Here is a 24,462-nt window from a genome sequence, read left to right as displayed (position 1 = left end):
ATAAAACGAGCGTGCAAAGCAGAGTTCTCGCAATCCGGTTTGTCCGAGCTTGCGCGTTACATATATAGCGAGGCAATTTTTTAATGATTCGACTTTTTTGCTTACAAAAGAGAAAATGCAAACCGAAGAGTCATTTGTGTGCTAGCGGTACGATATGCAATTAAAGCGTATTATCATGAAAAAAAAAAATCATATATATGAATGTTCGGGTAAAAAATTTTCAAAACTATTACTTTCGTCGGCGAGTCTGGACTTTTGCACTCGATGAAATAACGTATTACATTCTTATCAGGTGCAATAAATCGCCAATTGCCCAAGTGGCGCAAAAAATCTCGCATCCGTATGTATTTATGTCCCTCGCTATATTATATACGCCGTGCTCTGCAGCTTATAACGCATGCGAGTGTAATAATGTCATCCTTTTTTCCTCTTCGCGAGATTATGTAAACGAGTTTTTTCTTCTCGGGTATCAAAGAGGACACGGGTCTGCGCGCGGCTATTCGCGTCAGTTATCGTTTTTATACGAGTGCCCCCTACTTCAAATAGTGCGCTGCACGTCGAGAGTCGAGTTTAATTATATACGATCGCCGGTATATTTATCATTGATTCGTCGATTCGTATCGTGTAACCGCGATCGATTATTAAAACTAAACGACTATCGATGTTATACGTTTCTATTTTCGGCGTGTATATGCGTGTGTACGAGAAAACATCACGTACTCCTTTCTTGAAAAATTGCGCGCTTTATGTAGCGCGCGGGAGAGCTTTGAGAAAGGCGCGCGTATATTATCGACTGTTATTAAAAAGGGAGATAATAAATAACGTACGATCAATCAGCGTGTACACAGCAATATAACCGATTTCGTTTCGACTCGCTTTCGCCGACTTCTAAAATCTTCAAACGTATAATATCCCATATCTCTTACGTAGAAAAGTCTGCGCAGTGCTAAACGAAGCTCTCTTTCTGTCTCGCTCTCAAAACTGCACCGGCAGGTCGACCTTTCTCTCTCTCTCTCTTCTCTCTTTCTCATTCTTACTGCAGCGAGAGAGAGAGAGAGAGAGAGAGAGAGAGAGAGAGAGACGAGCGCGGATAATCTAAAGTGCCAAATTAGCAGCTCGGCGGAACAGCGTTCTTCACTTAAGACTTTTGGATAACGCGCGCCAACAGGCCATGCATCCGTCCGCCCGTATATATACCATATACACTCGGCAGTCCAGTGCGCGCTGCAGTAAGCGCTATGCAGCTCCAACTGCTCGCGATCTCGCTCGACGTTCCAACCTTGACAAATTTTTTTCCCTTCTTTTGGAATTTCACTTATACACTTTGATAAGCACGGGAGCCCGGACGTTGCAAAGATATAATCGGTATGCGCGTGTACGTGTATTTTCGACGCTAGAGTAGCAGGCGGCGGAAGAGTATTGTTAGCCACTAGCGTAGACAGCGCACGTGTCAATTGAAGCCACCGATAGGTTGAGCCATTGGCCGTATAGTTTTGGAAATTATATATTTGCTTTGTGCGGGGTATCTGAAAAGCGGAGCCAAAGAGATGATATTGAAGCCGCGTTAATCGCTCTACGACCTGATCCAGTTACGACCCGAAGAGTCGGAGCTGAATAACGAAGATTTATATAAAATTTGTTTAGCGGCTACAGGCCGTGATGGGCATAATCGTATCTGCAGTATTTTTTGTTCAATGCGAATGAATGTTTTACACTATTAATATTATATTGGTCAAATAAATAAATGTAAAAAATGAGCTTCAAGTTTTATACTGATAAAGATACCAATTGTTTGAAGTAAAAGATCCCAAATCGAAACGGTTCAAATACTCGAAACTCAAAAAAACTGAGCACCCATCAATAAACTCAAGTACCCCCAAATGTTTCCGGATACTCGCACATCCCTATTAGATACATCGTCGTCAAAATTGCCCTTGTAAGTTAGCTACATCATCGAATCATGCACAGAAAACGTATATCGCGTAACATAGCCTCCTATACATGTCTTTTACGCGGAAAACTGCGGCTTTTGTGAACTCGTGTTCATCCCGCGCGATCGTTGCGCGCGTGTATTCAGTATTTAAAATGTAAAATAAAGGATCCTCGTATTATATACAACCTGCAGTGTATGTCTATGTGTGTAGCTGGATCGAGTCGAAGAGAGAAAGAGAGAGAGAGAGAGAGAGAGAACAGCTCGAGGAGGCCAAGAGAAACAAGGAGATAAAAAGAAAAGATCCGAATTCTCGAGATAAGGATCGAACTCGAACGCCCGCGCAGGTAAACCTATATAGTGCGGCAATGTACTGTGCGCGGTGATCGTCAGGTACCTACACCATATACCTATATCGTATAGAGCGCGCGATTCGTTTTCTCTTTTCTTATTATGCATAGAGGGATTTGCGCTTTGCTCCTTTTTTTCCTCTTTCTTGCTTTCAGCTCTTCTTCTTCTTCTTCTCCTTCTTCGGTGCTTGCCGCACAAGAAGATACTGTCTTTCTCTCTTTTTCTATACGCGTTCATGGCTTGTTTAGTCTCTCCTCGCTCTCCGTGTACTGTCTGCACTCGCGTGGATTAATATTGTCTTTATACTTTTCTCATTCCTTCTCTCTCTTTGAACTTTGTCGTCGAACTAAAGGTACTCTCATAAGCCAACAATTTTGCCTTTTTCCAGCTTCTCGTTGATCATTTGAAGAAAAAAAAAATTGATTGAATTTGAAGCAATTGCATTACGTATCGCAAGCTCGATTGAATCAACGCGTCTCTCAAGTCCTCTCATCGGCATTAATCGACATAATAGTATACAGATGCCCGAACGAGAAGCAAACATCGACAAAAAAATAATTCAATCGCAAAATCCGCGAATCACGATCGATTTTTACTTTCGACGCATAATACACATATAATAATAATATATAATACCGAGTTAGCTGCAGCCGCGGACGTCCTCGCAATGTACACCTTGTTTTCTCTCTCTCTCTCTCTCTCTCTTTCTCATTCCCCTCATCTGTCTCGCGAATTATTTCCATTCCACAAGTCATTCGTCCCGCGCGCGCATACACACTTTTTCTCATCATCCTTATATACACACTTATTACTTACCAGCTATGCCATGTCCGAAACTTTTGGCTCGGGGATGTTTCCTTTTTTTACGCCTACCCGCGTAGCAGCAGTAACAGCAGCAGCAGCAAATATATAAGACGGCCATGACGTTGCTGTTATGCGCCGTATACCTTTTTTTTTTTATCTCAACTCTCCGCCTTGAAATTTTCGTAGAATAAATATCGAAGACGCTGCCGCTCTGTTGCTGCGCTCGGGAAATGCAATTAGTGCGTGTGGACAAAAAAACTAAAAAAAGACAAGAAATGAATTGAAGTACTGATTCAATTATCTTTTAACGAACGGATATATTAATATTCCGAAATTTTTCAAAGCAATCGCGAGAACAATTTTATCCTATGTATAATGTAACATCGTATCAAATTCGAGAAAATAGTGTGAATGGCGAATTTCCGTTTTCCAGAAATTTAGCTCGTCGACGAGATCAGTCGTACTGGCCTACAAAAATATTACGTTTAATCGCGCCCGTACAAAAGGATAAACGCTCGTGACGATGATTGCCAAGAATGTCGAATGCTGCGCTCATGTGCGCTGTTGTATATATTGTGTACTTTAAACGCGTGTCCCATTGTGTAAAAGCAACGTACATAAGTCGCGAACAAAAGATTATAATATTGGCTAGCTGTACAAACAAAACGACGAAAGAAGCGAGCTGCAGGTAACTCGAGATGTAATGCGTCAAATTCAGCCTGCTCATTTGATCGTAAAATTATTAATAACGAGCTTAAAAAGAAAGTGAGAGGTATTATAGGGTCAGCTGCTATTATTCGGAGGAAATGCGTAAATACCGATCTTTGGGATTCTGAACTATTTGGAGGTATATGTTTTGCCGATACATAAAGTATTGCGTCACGTACCAACGATATTATATTGTTCGATAGTCATCGCGATGTATAATGAATATGTATTCTAAGTTGTGTGCGACTCTTTTGCGACAATATATGTATATTACTTGTGTAGGTATACCATACATTGCCTCTAGCGTATACGGCACAACGAGGAACTTTATGTCGAGCCGCAAAAAAAAGTCGTCGAGCGAGGGGGTCCATATGCTGCTGCGCTACGAGAGAGATAGAGAAAGAAAGAGTGAGAGAATCGAAACATATAAAAATGATCGAAGAGACGACGCGGCAAACGAGATATATTCACGACTCCCCTTTTTTCGAGTATATGGACACAAAGTTGCGGACCTTCGGCATAAATTAATGCAAAGATCAATTCGAGATCGTAAGATGTCTATAATGCAAATACACACGCTATATGCTAAAAAACTATAGGCAAATTCTTCATAAAAGAAAAGAGAGGAAGATCGGTGGACTTTGGTTGACCAGCTAAAATATATAGAATGCACGATTTATTTGCCACGGGCACGCTGCGGCGACGCAACGTTTTTATCGTTTTTTTATTACGTTTCCGTAGCCTATTCTCTTGGACCGAACGACTAAAAAATTTGTCAAAATTTCGTAAATATTTTTTCTCTCTCTTTCGTTATTGGGGACGCAATATGTCGATATATAAGATAACATAAAATACGAACAATTAGTTGATGAACGAAAATGCGAGACATAAAAGCTCGTGTATATAAGGTACAATATAATTTCAGCTATTTTTGGGATCCTATTTCCCTGAATTAATAAAGTCTGACAATCGTAACTTTTCTGTGTTTATAATTATTTTCACGAAGAAAAAGCGAAGAAAGGCTATATAGCTTTTATACACACACGCATATGTGCACAAATACACATGCATATCACCCACGCTCAGTCGCGCCGGCGTCGTCCTCTCTCTCTCTCTCTCTCGCGAGCTGCAAAATCCAAAAACAAACGCGTATGCGTATTATACGCATTGACGTTTATTTGCACGACGTCTGCGCGTATATATATGCGTTTATATAAGATATATATGTGTATAAGCTCGCTCGCGATCGTGAAAAAGGTAAAAATAGATTTTGCGCAAGGCTAAAACAGTCGAAAAGAAAGAAAATAAAATTTAAGCGAGCGAGACGTGCGAAGTGAAATGGAGCGCGAGCGCACATCGTTGCAATCGTACATTCAGACATGCAAGATCGATTTTAATCAAAGAAGGGATCTTTAAGCGACCTTGAAAAAAAAATTATTTCGAGCTTATTTCATGGGGTATGTCGTCCCGAAGCGCACCGAGCTTTTTTGCTTACACGCAGCTTTCCGATTGTGCTTGCCCTGGCTACCCGAATCAAATGACCCGAATGGTCATTGCAAAACGTAATTCGGGTTGACGCGGAGGGACCCTTTAAGCCAACAATGAATCGCCTCGTGGATAAATAAATAAATATCGGCGTATAGGCGCCGGGGGGCGCGTGCTTATAATATACAGTAAAGTTTTCTGGCACACGTGCAGCAACAGCAGCAGCATAGGCTAGCTAGCAACAGCAGCGTGAGCAGCTATATTACAAGTGGCTGGCGGCGCTATATAGGCGCCACTACTGGCGCGCCCCTCTTCTTTCTTGCGCTCAGACCGCAAAGTAAACTGACTCACGGTTGGCGACGAGAGCTCCGGCGCCCTGCCTGCCTGCCTGCACTCGCCGCATATACACTAATACACAAACACATCTATATATATATGCGCGCAGCAGCAGCACAACACATGGCGTGCTATACGCTACACTGAGTTTCATACACGCACACACACACACACACTAACACAGGTACACAAATCGGCGCTTTGCGAAACGAGCGAAGAGAGAGAGAGAGAGCGAGAGAAACGAAAGAAACTAGCCAGGCAGCATCGCCGCCGCCAGTTACCAGACAGTCGCTTCGGAGCGCTTGACTCGTGAGCGTCGCGCGTACACACACGTTGTCGATACAAATAAAATATCGTGTATATGATCGTTGAGTGTGTGACGGAGAGAGAAAGAGATAATGATACCAACCGATCGCCGGTGAATTTGGTGAAACGATTTTTCAGCTTTTCTTTCCTCCCGTCGTATACGTCTCGTGTGCAGAGTTAGGCGATTTGACAAGTGCATAAACGTCTCTCGGTTATACCAAGATTGGTGCTACATGAAATTTCTTATACATGAACCGGTGTCTTACATAGTGCCTATAATTTTTATAATATACATCATTCACAGTGCATCGTGATCGTCGATATATATTACTTCTAAGCAGGCAGAAGCGATCGTGAGTGCTTAAAGGGGGAAGAAAAAAACAACCGGCAAACGAGCACACATAAGAAAAGGGAGAGACAAAGAGTCGACGCAAAGAACGAAAAGGAGAGAATCAAAGGCGAAGAGAGAGAGAATCGCAGAAAAAAAGGGCTAGTGTGTCTGTTTTGGTGCGCGCGTGTGTTTCTCCTGTTTATGCTATAATTCCACACGAACGAATATATAATATATATACACGCGCTTATATATATATACTTCGGCGTCAAAAGAAGAAAAAAAAAGAGGAGCAAAAAGAGCGAGATGGTGCCACGAGAGTTAATCTGTTTGTTGGCGACGTTGAGCGTCGCGACGGCTGCTGTTACTGCTGCCGCTGCCGCTGCTGCTGCTGCTGCAGCCGAGCTGCCGTCGTCGTCGATCGACTTCGATCTCGCCGCGGATTACGACTCGATCGCCGATAACGACGATTTGACAGGTAGGCCACTACAGATGATTGATATAAATGCCTGTTACATGATAAAATGACATTACTGCTATATGTATACAAAACAAATTGCCATCGGCGCGCGCGCGCGCCGCTTCTTCATACCAATTGACTACGAATTATTTATTTTATTACCGATCGGAGAATATTAGCTGCATTGCAGCCTATGGTTCTTTTGCAAAAGATGTAAACATCGTGTCATGCTCATTAGATACGCGTATAATAATACAGTTGCAGTACCATGACATATACGGATGACTTTTGTGCACTCGACTCGTTTTCCGAGATGATTTACGCGCCGCGCTTATATATGCCTCGAGAGTCGAACCTCCTCCCGCGCACGTTTGCACCGATCGTGCGAATAGTTATACACTCGCCTCGCTGAAGTACATCACAAGTGTGCCAAAGTAGCACAAATAGTAATATGCACACAGACGTTCTCCAACACGGGCGCCCGAGAGATGAGAGAGACAGATACTTTGTTGCGCGCTCCATTATGGCTTTAATAACGCGTGTTGGCAGTGGCGCTCGCGCTAATTGTTGTTGCCTGTGCACATGCACCGACGTTATTATTATGCATATAATATGCGCGCTACATCAGGCACGACTCCCACAGTGTTAGTTCTACTACTCTACATTAAATATAATACGCGACGATCTTTACTTTGACTTTTGGCTCGTCCGAGCTCGCCGATTTATCTTTTCCTTCTCTCGAGACTCGTTTTCGTTCCCTGCGCTCGTGTGCGCGCACGTTACGCTTGCATGCGATACTTTACGCTCGACAAAGGAAAAAGATAATTATTGTCGTCGTCGTCGTCGTCGTCGTCGTCTTCGACGTCAAGCTACCGACAAAACACGAAACTTTGTCCGTTCGCTCTGGCATTAGCCTTCATTTCCATCGCGCAAGGCTTCGATTATAGACTTATGTATACGTTTGAATAAAACTTTTTTTTTCCGGAATCGGTGCCGGTTTTTTTCATCTTTATATATATTTAGAATAAATTCGAGGGTCTCCCGACGCCGAATACGCCCTCCTGTAAAGACGATCGGGCGCACATGTAGCTCGAGATACACTTGGGGTACCCGAATAGTCGTATCGTTTATATAGGTGTATAAAAAAATACTTGAAATTTAATGCAGATTTCATGTAAAATCGTATATTACAATTGAAGTAATCAATACTGCATTTCACTTATTACATTAAGTTTTGGTTGAAAATTAATTTTCAGTACAGATTTTTTTACATAAATGTCACATAGAAGGCAAGAAAATGCAATCATTTACGTTATTTTCAATGAAAAAAAATGAACAAAAAAGAATCAATTCTATAATCAAATTTAAAAATTTCAATTAACATCGATAAAAAAAAATTATAACAATTCAATGATAATATAGAGCCCGTCTTCACTACTAGATGGCGAGTACCTTAATCTGTAAACCTACAAGTGGCCAAGTAAAGTGAAAATAAGTACATAAGTCAAACTACGGTCTTGGAAAAGTTGCCGCCGTGTTGGTGATCTACGACATTGATGGGACAGAGCCTGAACAGATATTTTCGTTGAAATGTATGAACAAAATTTCTCTCTCTAAAGTGAGAATGGATATAAGACACATCGTGCATACGGCGATACAGTGTCGGCTTCTCCATAGTCAAAAACGAAATTCTTATAATAGCACGCGTACTCATGATGTGTTATACATACCTCACATATAAATATGAATGGAGATAAGAAAATCGTTGGGGGAAAAAATAAGGGACTGAGTAAGGAAAGTAGGGAAAAATTACGATAGATTCATACGTGCGACGAGTCGAGACAAAAATAAAAAAGAAAAGGGGGAGAAGTTGGTGACTATTTAGCTCGCGACAGCTGCGTAAGAATTATCTTGATTGTCCGTGGAATGCGTGCGGATGCATCGCTCGTCTATAATATTATGCGAGAGTAAAGACCGATTTATTTGCCTATCGCAAACAGTATATAAATGCACGAGTGTACGCGCAGACTCGATCGATAAATATTATACATTTTTATGATCGAATTGCGGCGGAGCGATATTTTTCGTTATTATGAATATCGATAATAAAATCTTAGCGCGCGAGGGCATCTTATGTATCCATAACCATCTTTTTTGATAGACAATAATGATGATATGCAATATCTATCCATGCACAACTTGGTCGCGTCTCGACTCGAAAGTACTCGTACTATACAAGTCTCAACGAGATGAAACTAGAATAGAATACATGGCGTTGCGTGTAATATTCGTATTGTATGCATCGGTATTGTATATCTCGCACGTTCAGTCGTTTTGGAGTCATATTATATGCGTGCGTCTGAGTGTATACGTATTCACGCGAGAAATAACAAATCAATCGGTGTTGGCGCGATTTGCCCATTGTTTATTATCTCGTCGCTCTCTTTCGCGCGCGTAATGTGTGCAGCTTGCAGCTCGTTTCACAAATAGAGCGTGTATAATTTCCATTATATCTTCTCTCTTTCGCTTGATTTTTCAAACTTTTCGATCGAGTAGCGACGAATACACACTCGCATCGCGGCGTTTTGCGCACATATTGTATTACGCGTTAACAGCTGCGTGTATATTTGCGCTTTTGTTCGTTATATCTCGTTGCGTTGCGAGCTGTGCGTATGTAGCTGCTGCAGATCGACCATTTAATCGATGTAAGAGATCGCGACTTACCTTGGCGTTGTCCATATTATTACGCGCATCATAACTCTATAATGTGATTTTACTATCATGATAGAGACGCAACGCCTCTTTCATAATAATATTTTGAAAAGAAAATGGTAATAATTACCAAAGCATATCTCTGGTAGAAATGCTCAACATTTTACGGACTAGTTTTGGGCCAATTAAAATTTTTTTTTGATTTTGAAACTATTAGAACTTGACATGTGCTAACAAAAAATTTAACATTTTTCGCAAAAATACATGTTATGGAACAAATGTACAGGGGCTCAACTGAAATCTCATCGAGCATATTGGCTCGCTGTGAGGTGGCAAAAGGCCGCATACAGAGAAGTTCGAGCTCGGAGGCAGAAATACACCAAGTTAATTTAAAAAAATATATATTTTACAAATTTACTCGTCGATACGCCGATGTTTAACATTATATTACTTACTTGTACATAGGCGCCACAATTGCATAAGTCTTACGTGTGGTATATTACACGTATATAGTTCGTGCATGTGTGCGCAGCGGTCACGCATTAATGCGCGCACCCATTGCGGCTGCAGCAAGAGAGCCAAAGAGAGAGAAAAAGAGAGAGAGACGCCTTATCGTACTTATATAGGCATTTTTATCATAGCACCTGCACCGACTCGCGGTATAATAATCGATCGTTGAGTCTCTCTGCGCGCGAGTATTACACACCTCGTGCGTATACCTATCGCGTAAAGAAAATCCGAAGAAAAAGTACCGGGCGTAATGTGCCGGAGGCCGCAGCAGTGCACTACGATGAAAATTAAAGCGCTGCACTGGCAACTCGTTTATTGCACTCGGGCGCGTGTGCTGCAACAACGTCCATACAGCGCACCGATCGCAGATTACAAATATATATACATATACAAGGGCCTCGTAATAGAGCTTATATACGCGTGTGCGCTCAACGCATCTGATAATATACAACGTATAGGTCGGCGCAGCGGCGACGTGAAACAAGCTCGACAGTCGATACATCTCTCGCTGCTGGCGCCTATATAAAATTACTCGCTGCACTCGCGTGCACGCGTCATTTTATCCTACACATGATGCATTCACCGTAGATATAGGTGCAGCACACGTGTACGTGTGTGCGTGTGTGTATGAGTTAAGTGCACTCGATGTACTATGTATACGTAATATTAAAGGTGACGCAGTATAAGAGGCCAACTATTAGCTGTAAAAAGGCGCCTCCTCGTATTATGCTTGCGAGCTCGCGCCTTTTTCTATTTCATTTAGTTTTTTTTATTTTTTGCTCTCTCTCTCTCTTGCTTCTCGCCGCCGCGTCGTAGTCAATAGAGTCGGCGCCTTCGAAAACAACCGCGTATAAACTATTATATCGTATTATACATATGTTGTAGCATATGGGCACGATTACAACGCTTAATATACAGCGTATATTTCTATTAGTTATTTATGTGATAAATAATTATGTGTTTCGTGCTCGCGTGTATGCCGTTTCTCGCTTGCGGGTCCCCGGCAAAAAAACAAATTTTTACTTTTTTTTTTTACTCGAATGTATATAGTTGTGCGGTCAATGCGTCTCTTACCGCACGCGCACACACACACGTACACATGTCTCTGTATATGCATATCTTATCAAGTTGGACGCTCATCCCTCGGAGTTGCTCGCGCGCCGCTATATACGAGGCACGCACATACACAGAGCGCGCGGATACACATCATTAAGCCACTCTCGCGCCTTATCAGTCCGCTTTGCCGCGTGCTCGCAAAAATGCAGCAGATCGCTACATACACCACCACAGAAACTCGCTCTTCGGATCTCTCGAGAGTCTCTTTTCTTTTTTTCATCGTTCCCCTTCCTTCTTTTTCCATACGCTTATACCTCCTCCTTAACGAATTCGTAGCGCAGCTCATTTGAATATTGAAACCGCGATGCTTAATTGAAACGGAGTCGAAGAAGAAGAAGTAGGAGAGAAATCGGTTGCAGCATAACGCAGCGTGCCATATGGATAACAGTATATAGTAAAAGTTTACTTATGCGTGTAGCATCAGCTCGGTGGTGGTTGTATATAGAGAATTGATGAGCTTTTTTTGGGATTTTTCAACTCGGGCAATCTTATCACTTCTGCCAGAGAAAGAGAGAGAGAGCAATCATTATATATGTATCTCACTATATCCCAACGACGATTCGAGCTGTGTATTGTGTGGTCTTCGTTGTTAATGTATCTTTTTCAATGAGCACCAATGTTTATCTCTTGCTCTTCCCCCTTTTATACTCTGATCGGGATATGTACGCGCGATGCGACGAAAGCTCCTACACCGCACACGTATCATCGCGAACTTTTTTATTCGATAAGCTTAACGTTCGAGCGGCGTATGTAGCCAAGTTGAGCTACTCGAGCTGAATCGGCACTTTTCTTTTCGTCGCGTACCGAAATAACGGCGCGCATTATACATATACAGCGTCGCACACACACATACGCAAACGCACGATTATCGGAAAAAAATAAGGCAAATTCCAAAGTCTAAGCTAGTTAAGTCGGCGATGCGGGGCCAGCTCTCTGCTACATAATCTATTTACATATTATATACGCTCGCGTTAAGAGAGAAGCTTGTTAAAGCCGCACGTGGGCGCGCACCACCGATCTTTTACACAGCTTCCAGCCTCTCGATATTTCACGAGCGCGTGTGCCACGCGATATAGCATAGTAGGCTTAGCTCGAGAAAATCTGGGTTCGAGTTATTTGCAGCGTTTGCGTGCGTGCGCGCGCGTGTGTATGTGCGCGCAGGTGAAGCCGACCGCGACTCGATGATGAACATTTTCGTGGGGCGCCTGGCCTATAATCTTTGCTAAACTTATGTATATCATCGGAGCTTTTTATCGTGGCATTCCTCGGAAGAGATATCCCTTCTTCTCTGTCTTCGTGTCTGCATTAATCAAATCGTACCTCGCTTGCTTTATGTACGATACATGGTGTACGCGGCATTGTACGCGCGCAGCCAGTCAGACAGGCAACTGAGAATTAGCGCCAGACATACACACACGGACGTTGTGGCATTGTTATGCCTTGCGGGCCCGGTGCATTTATATATTATATGCGCCCCGACACTTTTATTTTATATAGGCGCGCCGGAAGTTCGACTGCGGCTGTGGTGTAGTACGTACCGTATAGTATACACGCTGGTGCAGGCAGTGGCGACGACGGCGGCGCTAAATTTGCCCGACGATGGAAACAACGCGCACACACACTCACACACACACAAGCGCACTGCAGCAGACGCATTACAGTATGGGCTGTGCACCGTACCACCTAGGCCGGAAATTCTATCGTGTGTACATGTTCTTTTTTAAACCTTTTTTTTTCTTCATTAAAATTGCCACTTGCATGAAGGTAGAAATGTAAAAAAAAAGCTAAAAACAACATTTCCTCCCAGCACCTGTCATATGCGCGCACGTAAAATGCAAGTTTTAAAGTGCGTGACACGGACGATTTGAGAGAGAGAAAAAAACTACAAACTACATTGTAAGCTCGTAGTTATGTTCACAAACCTTTATAAACATTCGAGGCGCCGATTTTTTTCTCTCTCTCTCTCTCTCTTTCTTAGCAAACGTCGAGCTTCATAGTTTCGAAAATTGGCAGGCGCATAGTCGAAAATCTGCGCCTGAAATAAATACATCCACGAATCCGCATAGAAACGACGGCCTATGTCTTCCGAGTATATTACACCGTGTATTGCTCATGTTAAGTTTCAATAATAGGATTACGTTTTGCGGCTCTTTCTCTCTTTTTTTTCTTCTTCCACGCAACGATCGGCTCGAGCAACACTGCAAAACTGGAAATTGCTCTCCTCACTCGATGGGAGCTACGTATAAGTGCGTATAATATACATGCGCGCGAGTCTCGTACATTATATCAACCTGTAGCATCAAACGGTTGCCCATGCAGTACACATATGAGTGGTGTTGTTTCGCTGTGTGTAGTACATCTATCGGACGTACCTATATAATACAAAGACGAGCGCGGAGAAAACGGAAGCGAGGCAAAGGGCGCCGCGCCGCGAATCGTCGTAGTCGGCTATTTCCTTTGTCTATAATTTATACGGCATACCATCGTTTTAAGGCTTATATGAATGCTATATGAGAGGGGCGCTTTACTCTTCGAGCCGCGCGCATAGTGTATTATACCGGCATTACAGCTCGGCATGTGGAATGAATTGCGCGCGAGCTCAACACCGGCGCCAACAGCAGCTCATCGCGTCCGCGCGCGCAGCTGTTATACCTATCGAAGTCTATTATAATGTATACGTACGCGCGCAAGAGGACGATTTTCACCATATACTCATTACCGTCATTACATTCACAAGCTCCATTATCTCACGTGTGTTAATATGTAAAATCGTATAAGTGTAATTTCGAGGTGTATAAGAGCCGTCAATTTGTGTAATTAAGTACCGATCAGTTGTCCGCGCGGCCGGCGAACGGACACCCGATATATCGTGTTCCTGAAAAGTACGCCTACCTACATGCAACGGAGCTCCGCTCGTTTTATTTTATTTAAATTATGATAAATTATGATTCGACCCAAAATCGAACGATCGTATTCCGCTATACGTGACGTGTCACCGTATACTGAGACGCTTAACGAGACTGGAAAATTATTGTCCTGTCAGCTCTCTCTCTCTCTCTCTTTCCCTCTCTGATCGCGTGTGCATGCGACAGTATAAGTGCGACATCGGCGACGTACTTTGCCGTATAGCACTGACAAGATTGAGTTCTTTAAAAGTACATTATTAAGCCGATAGCTTTCGCGATTTTTTCTTTTCTTCTGTTATTTTTTTTTTGGCGTGATCGTCGTCGTCCCCTCGCGCATCTATACAGAACGCGCGTTGTGAGCTTATTCTCTATGCGCACGCTGGTTTTTCCACATGCATATTCACGAAACGCTTCGTTGCAGCTCGCGCGCGCAAAGAGAGCGGAGAATGTAAGGGAGAAAGATAAGATGGACGTACGCTTTAAAAAAGACAATATAATAATCGTTCGTCGACGACTCAACTTTTGCATGCTGAGGTAACCAAGAATGGTCGGATTATACAAATATATTATATACTAATCGAACATTTTCTTGCCACTTGCAAGTTTAAAATGCGCCATCTGTCGATGTAATCAAAAAGCTTTTAAACACACTTCGAGTACGAAAGTAGAAAAAGTTAATATAAGTTTTAAAACAAACCGATGCAAACAATTGTAAGGGTAGTTTCCCAATTCAAATGTTGATTAAATGATTCAAAAAATATCAATAACGTTTCTATACAATCGTAAATATCGTTACCATATAAGGAATCACTTGAAAAATATACTCTGGGGTTAGCCATAGCGCGATCTTATAACGATAAACCACCGTAGCAAAATCGCGTGCATGGCATTGTCTGCGTTATAACACATGTAAATATGACGACACGTCGCGTGATTAACGCTCGATGTAACATATTGGCCAAGAGTAAGCTTTGATCGTATTTGCATGATACAGTATAGACCGGATCGGTGGGGTTCTATATAGAACGACCGCAGGATTATGTCGTCGTAAAAGCGAGCTTAACTGAAAGCTAAGATCTCAGACGTGAAACAGGTTGCACACGTGCATCTACGTATAATTGGAACTTATAAGCTGGATGCAGATGGATCGAGGCTCTGTCTCTCGAAACCAAGACGCAGCTCTGATAATTGAAATTAGCTCGATGGGTTCTATAAAAACTGCGACTAATGCCTTGATGCTTTTATTTTGTCGCGGCAGCAAATGCGCTTGTTAAAATGATGCTGCAACTTCGTGCACAATATTTTTATATCTATAATGTGTTTTTTTTCTCAAGCGAGAAAGCTGCACTTTACGAATATCGGTTACAATCTGTTCCGGCGATATAATGTATTCGTGCATTAAAATTTTTATTTTCTAAAACCAGAATATCGTGGGTTCGTATGGATACATAACGTACTCGGCTTATCGCTTTTACCAACTTCTCTCGCGCACTCGACTCTCGCGAACTTTGGGCTCGGGCAGTTCGTTAATTGGTACGCCTCGCGCCTGTTTTATTCAAGAATGGCGCTCTATAAATATCGTACGCACCACTCGAGCTAGGAAAGCGCGACCGACACATTCGGCTCGTATACATAGTACACATGCATATGGTACATAGCAGATACGGCACTTTCAGGTGAAATATCTTTGACGTTTTTACACGCTCTCGAGAGCTGCGCATATATACATACACGAATTTATCTCATTGAATATTTTTCCTCCGGTCTCCGTGCGTGTAGATACTTTATAAAGATCGGACCCGGAGCCATGTGGCGTCGGGTTTTGTGATTAATTGAATTTTCGCGCGAACTCGCTTGCTTGTATGTTATAGCGGTGTAGTTGCAAAATTTGTCGAAGCGCGAGGACAGACGATCGGTACAATAGATAAGGATGATTCGAAGAGAAAGAGAGAAAAAAAGTTACGGAACAGAAGTCGCGTACATAATGCGTCACGCACGTATCCTAATATACATAAGTGTCGATGGAATCTTACTTTTTCACAATTATCGTTATTGAACGGGTCTTTCTTCGTCACATTTTTTCAGTCAAGACGAGTTTCTACGCATACACGATGCTTGAACGGCGACACGTCGGATGTAATTTATATATTAGACGAATCATATTTTTTACCGTCTTGTTGCTTGGTTGACAAATAGCCGTAGTTCTTTTTTTAATTTGCCTCGTTTCTCTCGCAGAGAGAAAAAAAACAACGAAAAATTCATATGCCAACTCGAATGTGACGCTCATTTTGTATCGGCCTCGCTGGGACGTCATAACATATCGGAGTAATAGACATAGACGGTTTCAACGACTAGCAACATCACTCGGACAGACGCCATGTGACGACGGATAATATCGTGTATTATATACTGCTCTAAACTTATCGATTTATATCACCAGCTCGATTATATATTTATTAAAATTTTCGAGAAGTGCTGTTTATCTAAATGCGTGTATTATAAATCACGTAACGAGGATGACTCCTCGATGAGTTGACGCGAAGAAGCAAAAAAAAAAAAAAAAGAAGAACATTTGACAAACTGCCTGCGAATCAACGAGCATAATATAATATTTTATAAACGTATACACATCGTCATACTCGTACATTGCCCTCTCTTAGCAAGGCACAAATATCATAGTTAATTTCTATTATAGGCATATACACATAGCAGCTGCACTGAGTCGTATCGTAGTCGTCGTCGGGTAATACGCGCACGCATACATAGACGCGAGTGCGCCCTACGCTCGTTTTTCAGCATTGCACGACTTATATTATACAAACTCCGCAGTGCTCGTACACAGTGCACACATAGACGAGCTAGCTATATATGGGCACACGCATACGGGGTTTTGCTCTCGACGCATGGGGAATTTTGCGAGCACAACGAACTCGCGTTACGGATACTATATCGTTGTGAAAATAGAGAAAATATTTTTTTTTCATTCATCGCGATCGATGACAGCTCTTAACGAAAATTGGAACATCGTCGATTTCTGGCGACCGCAATTATCGGGCACACGATCGGTAATTGCGATTGTAATTGATCGCGATTCCGAATTCCATCCGCACGAAGAGACACAAATCGACGCATTATGGAATCGACGCACCATTGAGCTTATAACGCAATAAATCAGTCAACCGCTACTGATAATTTTCCACGCAACAATAATTAACTCGAGCTCGTATTTAATCAATGGCTTTTGCACGGCAGTTTGTATGCGCGTACGCAGTAGTCGCACGCGCGTACGTAACGCATGAAAAAAATTTTGACAAATGAGCCTCTAATCAATCGCGCGCGTGCGCGACTCCGTGTACAAACTTTCTCCACGTCGATCGCGAGCGACATTGTTTGCCGATCGCGTAGTTGATAAATAAGGACGTGTGTCGCGGCCGCGTAACGAGGCTGCTGCTCGCGGTAGTGTATATAAAACGTTTACACGACGATAACAAAAAAAAAGCTCGGCGTAATCGCGCATCGAATAAAAACAATTTATGCTCCGTACAGCACCATTAACGATTACTGTTCAGACTGTCGTATGTACAAAGTCTCGATTGCAGTTGTATCGATCGTTAAGTTTCTCATTAACGATGTTTTATGCTCGTCTATGTCTCCCGGCACGAATCGGCGCGCCAAATCATGAGTCCGAAACTCGAGAGGAGCATTAATATTACATTATGATCCAAGTTCAAAACACGATTAGCGAGTTATAAATATATAGTTACGTTGCCTCGATATTTTTGTGTATCACTTATCGCAGTGCAAAGCATCGCCGACGGAGAAATATCATTGAATAGGTCGATTATATACATTAATGTTTGTACGCGTGTGTGTGAGTATGTGTCTGTGTATGTGTTTGCACGTACGATAACGAAAATATCGAATGATTTTCCTTCTCGTCGTCTACATTAAAGCATGCGTTGCTTTGTCCATCCACACACATACATCCATGATATTATTATTATTCACGACAACGAGCAGCAGCGCAGCGCGAGTTGCTCCCGATTGTGCGGCGGCGGCGGTGACACAACGAGCTGAAATCGTGCATCATGCATGTATGCATATGTCGGAGCGCTCGCGGCCGTATTATTAATAATAATCGGCTTCATCGATGCTCCTCGTGTATAAAACTAATATAATACCGATTTGTCAAGCTCGCGCGCGCGCGACTATTTGACACACATACGTGTGTCGTCGCGTCGTTCTTGCCTTGTGCTAGCTGCTCGTCCGCGATCGGTAAGTACCGGTTAAATCGTTGTTAACCCCCGCGCGCCGCGAGACAAACAGCTGCAGCAGCAGCAGTGAGCAGAAAAAACTAGTCCGAGCGATACACGATTAACGTTGAAAATGAAAAATTTCGCACTCGATATTCGCCACGCCGTGCGTTGGGGGCATGCAACAAGCCCCGCGCGGTGCACGCGAGAGAGATCGGCCGATTTATTTTTAGTACTTCAATATTGCTCGCGCGCGCGCGCGTCTTATGTCACTCGAGCGCGAGCGAGTGTAAAACGAGTGAGCGAGCGAGAAACACGCCATGTGGTGCATATATGCAGCGTGAAACTTGCGACAAAAAATAAAATAAAATAAAATCAACGAGTGCACCAACTGTGGCGCGCGCTATATACGCGCTTTCTAAATAGATTCGTATTATAAATCTCTTGGCTCTATATGCGCGTGCGTGCTGTGCAATTTAAATGCCTCGGGCGCGTTATAAGCTCGTCGCTCGATGCGTACTTGTATCATATACCGGTTGCGCGCGAAGATCATTTTGGATCTTTTCAGCTTTTTGTAGTCGTCGTCTTCGTCGTTGACAAGTACGCGTCGATAATGACGTCCGTCTTTCTTGCCTCCAGGGCGCTTATTAACGCCGCGTCCCGTGAAAGGGGGAAAATAAAAAAGCTCGAGGAAAATGTCCTTTTTCCCTTGATTGGATAATAATAAAGAAGATTTTTTTACAAAATTAAGCGCCAATACAAAAACACGCGTCAAGTTTATAATACTCTCGAAACTCCTCATAGCTGCAGCAGCAGCATCGGCATACGAAGAGACTTTAATTATATCGGATGGAATGTGTATGCGATATTTGCAATCAGCATTGCGCACGATTAGCGCCTTAACGAGGCTTGCGCAATCAGCAGCGCAGAGAATAAAAGAGATAGAGAGAAAGAGAGAGAGAGAGCTAAGGGCCTCAAGGTGATAGCCGCTGGAATCAGCATCATCATCAAACTAGTTATGTATGGGAAAACGTTATTTTGCATCGCCAAGTAGTTTCGCGAGGCTGCAAATATTATATGTATACCATACCACGCGCTCTCTTTATGAGAATTATGATTTATTTTAATGGATCGGAATGCGGGACATTTCGTTTTACGATTATAAAAGCTGCTGCGTTGCAATACGTATCGCATATATGCATTTGTGTCATATGCACACAGCTATATCGAATCGAGTATACAGCCGCGCGATTGTCCGCTTGCGCGCTCGGGGATAGATATACTTGGAAAAGCGGCCGAGATCGAGCCGAGCGTGACATGTAGCATTGCACCGAGCTCTGACAAGAGGTACAAAAAATAATCGAAAATAGGAAGGAAACGTCGCCGAGGACTCGTTTCGTTATCCAAGCGCGAGAATTAAAAGTCCAATTTTTTTCTTATCTTTTGCGCTCGGCCACTCTCGTCTCATTGTATCCACCCGTTCGAGGATACATATATTTATCACAAGCCGCACCGGTGTGAATAGCGTTAAAACGAGCTACAGCTGCTGCTGAAACGTTGAAAAGCTGTTTTTGGGCCCGATACTCGCAAGCATAAAGCCTTCCATTATTGTAAGCGATACAATTGAAATCAGTTGCTGAGCTGTGACGTGTGTGCTATACGCGTCTATTATACTCCCCAGTCACACGCGTATACATACAAATAAACGTAACATATATTTGGTTCAGGAACGATAAAGCTTATCTGCATTGCTTGTAGTGCAGCACTCCTTATTATTTTTGCACTTGTGGCGGTGCGCCGACGAGCGACTATATTTTCTGTCGGTCTCGCGCGAGACGCGGCGCTTTCTCCTTCTAACGATCGTACACACTGGTACAAATAGTAGATACAATAAGAAAGCAGCTTTTCGATTTGAAACATTATGTATAAAATAAAAACAACCGCAATGATAATAAATAAATGAATATGACTTGGAGAGTGTCGCGAGCAGTGGAATATCTCGTTGGGCGAGTTTGTGCCATTTTAATATGGCTGACACGCGTTTACATATGTGTGCATGTGTTCGTATTCTCGTTTTCGCAATGACGCCTGCTTTGAGTACGCGAAAAAATTGCGAATATTAATATAAGCGACATTCCAAAATGTAGAATTTTGCTGGCTGGATCGCTGTTGCCGATCGACGCATTTTCCCTGATCGTTGTATTTTTCACTTCACAATAATACCTATACCAACACACAGAATTTAATAGTCCAAGTAGTCGTTAAAAGTGCAAAGACGCGCGCTGCACTTGCAACTATTTTTAAACGCTCTTGCACATGCGTGCTGCTACGTCTCAATACCGGCGATTCGGTTTTTCGATCGCGAATCAATTTATATACCGCGATATATGTGCGCCGCCTGTAAAACTTTTCGTAGAAAATGTAGTGCGCCGTAGATGTGATCGATTGTTGGTGCGGCGACTACGCTTGACGCAATTCATTCGCTGAATTTCACGACGAGAGTCGTGAAGAGAATTGAAAGATGAAGTTGTGCGATCGCCGAGTACATGTATAAGCATACTGACAGCTACGAAGCACGCGTGTCTCCTCCGATTACATCTTCATATTATGTACGTGCATCGATCGAGCGAAGAAAATACGAGGCGAATTTCGACCTCGTACTGTAAGCACTGCGCCTATATATTACGATGCAGTTCCTCGGCGATCAATCGGGCGAGTGTGCAGAGCTTGACGCTCGTCAACAACCTGTTGATATAAGGTTGCTCGATGCTCGCATGCAGCTCCGCGTCTAACTCGTTCGCATGCTCGGACTTTGCTGCATCGTAAAATCGGCTGCTGCTGCTGCTGTTAAGCTGACTTGGTACAACGGAAATTGCACGCTGCAGTATACACATGATGATGTGCTCGTGCACACACACATACTCGCGCGCGTAAGATGCCTCCTTTGTTTGTTCAGCGCGCAGAACCGAGAGACTATATTATAACAAACAACGACGACGACGACGACGACTACGAACGCACTTGATTGCAAGGTAGTATATCCAGAGAAATTTTTCGGCTACTTTGGCCTCGGACGTATCGTGGATGCGGGGCTTCTCCTCTCGATGATGATTATAGGGCCGTCTCTTTTTCGCTCGCTCTCTCTCTCTCTCTTTCTTTCTTTCTCTCGGCTGTGGGCCGCGCTCCGCTCGGCGTACAGATACCCCGACTATGCGAGCAAACAGGTTTCTCTTTTCTCAAAAGAGGCGCCGATTTTTCGATTTTTCGAAGCGCGCGACCCGACACACACACACACACTCACGTTCACTCTCCGTATGTATGTGTACAAAACGAAATTCGATGAGGGCCCTGGCGCTTTTATCGAGACATATATAGACGACGAGAGGTTAGCGGCTATTTTGGAAGGAAAGGCTAAATTAGTTGACGGGGTTATTTGCTGAACGCATAATATAATAGCCCTCCCCGACACACAGCACGAATACGGGAGGGAAAAGAACGAGCTGTATTATATTATGTGGACAAGAGATGCTTATCGACAACAGACTTTATAATACAACACACGATGATGGCTGCGCTTTGATATACACGCATTATAGAGAGATTAAACGTCGATTGCTTACGATGCTGTTGATTTTTTGCTTGTCGTCTTTTTTTTTCAATGTCGCAACGGGACAAAATTGCACACGCGCTGACGTGAATTTTCGCACACACACACACACGTAAGCGTTTCCCGCGCTGTATACTTTATACTTATACTCACAATATATTATAATGCCGCGTGCAATGCCCCACAGCTGCCGGCAGGATTAATTAAGCCGCGGCGGTGCAGCGCCGGTGAATGATCGATTTAAAACCGATCTCCGGCACTGATGAGAGCTGCTAACCGTCTGTGTGCATGTATGTATGCATTGACTCTGGCTCTCTCTCTTTCTCTCCCTTTTTTTCCGCTGTCAGCTCTTAGCCCAGGCGCTGAGGTAGGTCTCTTTCTTTTAGCTCGTCTCTCCCTCTCCCAGACTCGCGACGACGACGACGACGACGATCCGCGTGCGTGAGTTGATTTAAAGCCTAGGAGAATTGATCGATTGGCCGGTTCAGGGTTCTCTCTGCGTCTCTGTTTCGTTTCTTGCTGCGTTCGACTCTCTTTGCGCTATTGTTATTTATGAGACGTGTCGATATATCTCTTCTTCTTGGGCTGTCGTCGTAGTCGTCGACTTCGGAAAGAAAATATTCCGAATTTTCTGAAATCCCTGCACGCGTCCATACGTATCCTCTCTCTCTTTCTCTGCATCTATTATGCATTATGCATGCGAATCCACTCCTCGTGGCTATTTCGCGACTGTTCTCCACGCGACGCGAAGGTAAAATCGCGATAAAAATAGCTTAGCCCGCGATCTACGACGAACGCATAGGCAGGCGCGCATGCATTAAGTGTGGGTACAGCTATGCTATATATCTATTATGAGTGCCTGCAGCTAACGCGCAGCGAGTGCGCCTATATATGTTGTACATTATAACGAGTGCCGCCACCGCCGCTAGAGATAATGTAACGAGCGTCGAGATCGGCTGCCGCCGCCGCGCACAGACGCACTGCATACGATCGGCGGTCTCGACACGCACGCTAATCATTTCGCAACGTTACATTACAAGCTCATTGAATATTAAATATGACGTTGGGCCTCTCGTGCTCTCGAGTGGCTTTTTTTTTCTTTGTAGTCTCTCTCTCTCCGCGCGTGTGTCGTTATTATTTATTACATGTGGCAGTGGCAGCAGCAGCAGAATTATTGAATATGCCAAGAGCTCGAGATATATAGGTGCGCTCGTGCATTTACGATCTTGACAATTTTGCCTTGGGAATCGCGCAGCGTTGCTCCGATTTTTTTCTCTCTTCTTTCCTTTTTTTTCCAACTGCGCGACGGGGGCTATTGTTATGCATAATATAAAAAAAAAAAATTTGTATCGAGGTTGCTACTACTCGTTCGTACTCGTGCCTACACGCACGTCGATCGTTATTATACACGCAGTAGTGTACAACGTAGAAAAGAATATTTTTTAACTTATTTTCGTGCGGGCATGTGAACAGGAAGTATACCTGTCGAAACTCGCGTTCATAGCATACAGCACGCGAGAAGAAGAAGAATCATCGTATATTATAATATACACATTCGGACGGATAGGTATTATATTCGCAAGTACATCTAGTTTTCGGAATAAATAGGGAGGTAAAAAAGAAGAAGAAAGGTATACTACACAAAAGTCGTGCAGCAATCTGCGGCCACAGACAACACACAGGGCATGTTTCGCATGGGCCGCGGCGCACATGCCCTTCGGCCACCGTGCCGCATAACGCGCCAGCAGCGCAGCAGCAACAGCAACAACCAGTCATCCTTTACTCCTTCTTATATTCTTCTTGCCTCTATATGCTCGTTGTGCACTGCGTCTTTTCTTCGACTTCTGCTTCATTTTTTCTTCCAATTCGTTTACCGATTGGTTACCACGGTATTATATGTATAACTAATGTATGTATCTGCGCCGTGCAGCCTGTGTTCATTCTAAGCTTCGTCGATCGCGGACTGCACCTTACTTCGCGAAGTTATAGTATGTTAAGTAATTCGAAAAAATTTTGAATGCTCAAAGGAATGAATACGTAAACTCCTTTTTTCATATTTTTCCTGTTAACTTTGGTCGCGCATCATACATATATGTGTATATTGCACCGCACCAAAAACTTCAAAACGTTTATATACATCGGTGTTTACGCGAATTGCAGATAATATACGTAAATTTTTTACCGCGCTCAGAGTTCACAGACACTCCTACTTCTCGGAATACGAGAGAGAGAAAAAGAGAGATGGAAGAGCGCAGCAACGCTAAAAATATCTGTATATACCGAAGCTCGTCTCTCTCTTGCTCGCTCTCTCTCTCTCTCATCTATTGTGTTCGGAGCTAATTGCTATATATGCAACGAGTCTGACAAAAAAGTATAGATATATGCGAGGCTGCTGCGTCGGCGGCGGTCGAAGCTCCCTATAGTTATGCACGCATTCGGAGTCGAGCCGAGAACCCCGCAAAATTCGGGATCGCCTGATGGCTTTGGGCCTCTGGGCACAAAAAAGAAATGAAAAAATACCTGTGCTTCGCGTGTTCGCTACGTACGTCTGTCTGTGTTTGTGAGTATTATATGTATAGCCACGAGCTCGTCTGCTGGAATATTATTAGTCGATTATTATTTCCTAGCAATTATTATAGAGATGGTT

At 43.3% G+C, this 24,462-nt stretch overlaps 1 protein-coding gene across 1 annotated transcript in view; it reads left to right on the top strand.

Moving 5' to 3' along the window:
• The first annotated feature begins 5,921 nt into the window (after positions 1-5,921).
• Positions 5,922-24,462, top strand: part of LOC106656092 (BMP and activin membrane-bound inhibitor homolog) — a 37,182-nt gene continuing 18,641 nt past the window's right edge. The window contains exon 1 of the mRNA XM_014376758.1: positions 5,922-6,729. Coding sequence (XP_014232244.1) covers positions 6,558-6,729 — 172 coding nt within the window. The 5' untranslated portion in view covers positions 5,922-6,557. The remainder of the gene's footprint in view (positions 6,730-24,462) is intronic.

This window comes from Trichogramma pretiosum, unplaced genomic scaffold, assembly GCF_000599845.2.
Source record: "Trichogramma pretiosum strain Unisexual culture from Peru unplaced genomic scaffold, Tpre_2.0 scaffold4, whole genome shotgun sequence".
In the NCBI taxonomy this organism is placed as follows: Eukaryota; Metazoa; Arthropoda; class Insecta; order Hymenoptera; family Trichogrammatidae; genus Trichogramma; species Trichogramma pretiosum.
The sequence above is the reverse complement of the archived record's forward strand: the minus strand, read 5'-3'. Positions and strand labels throughout refer to the sequence as shown.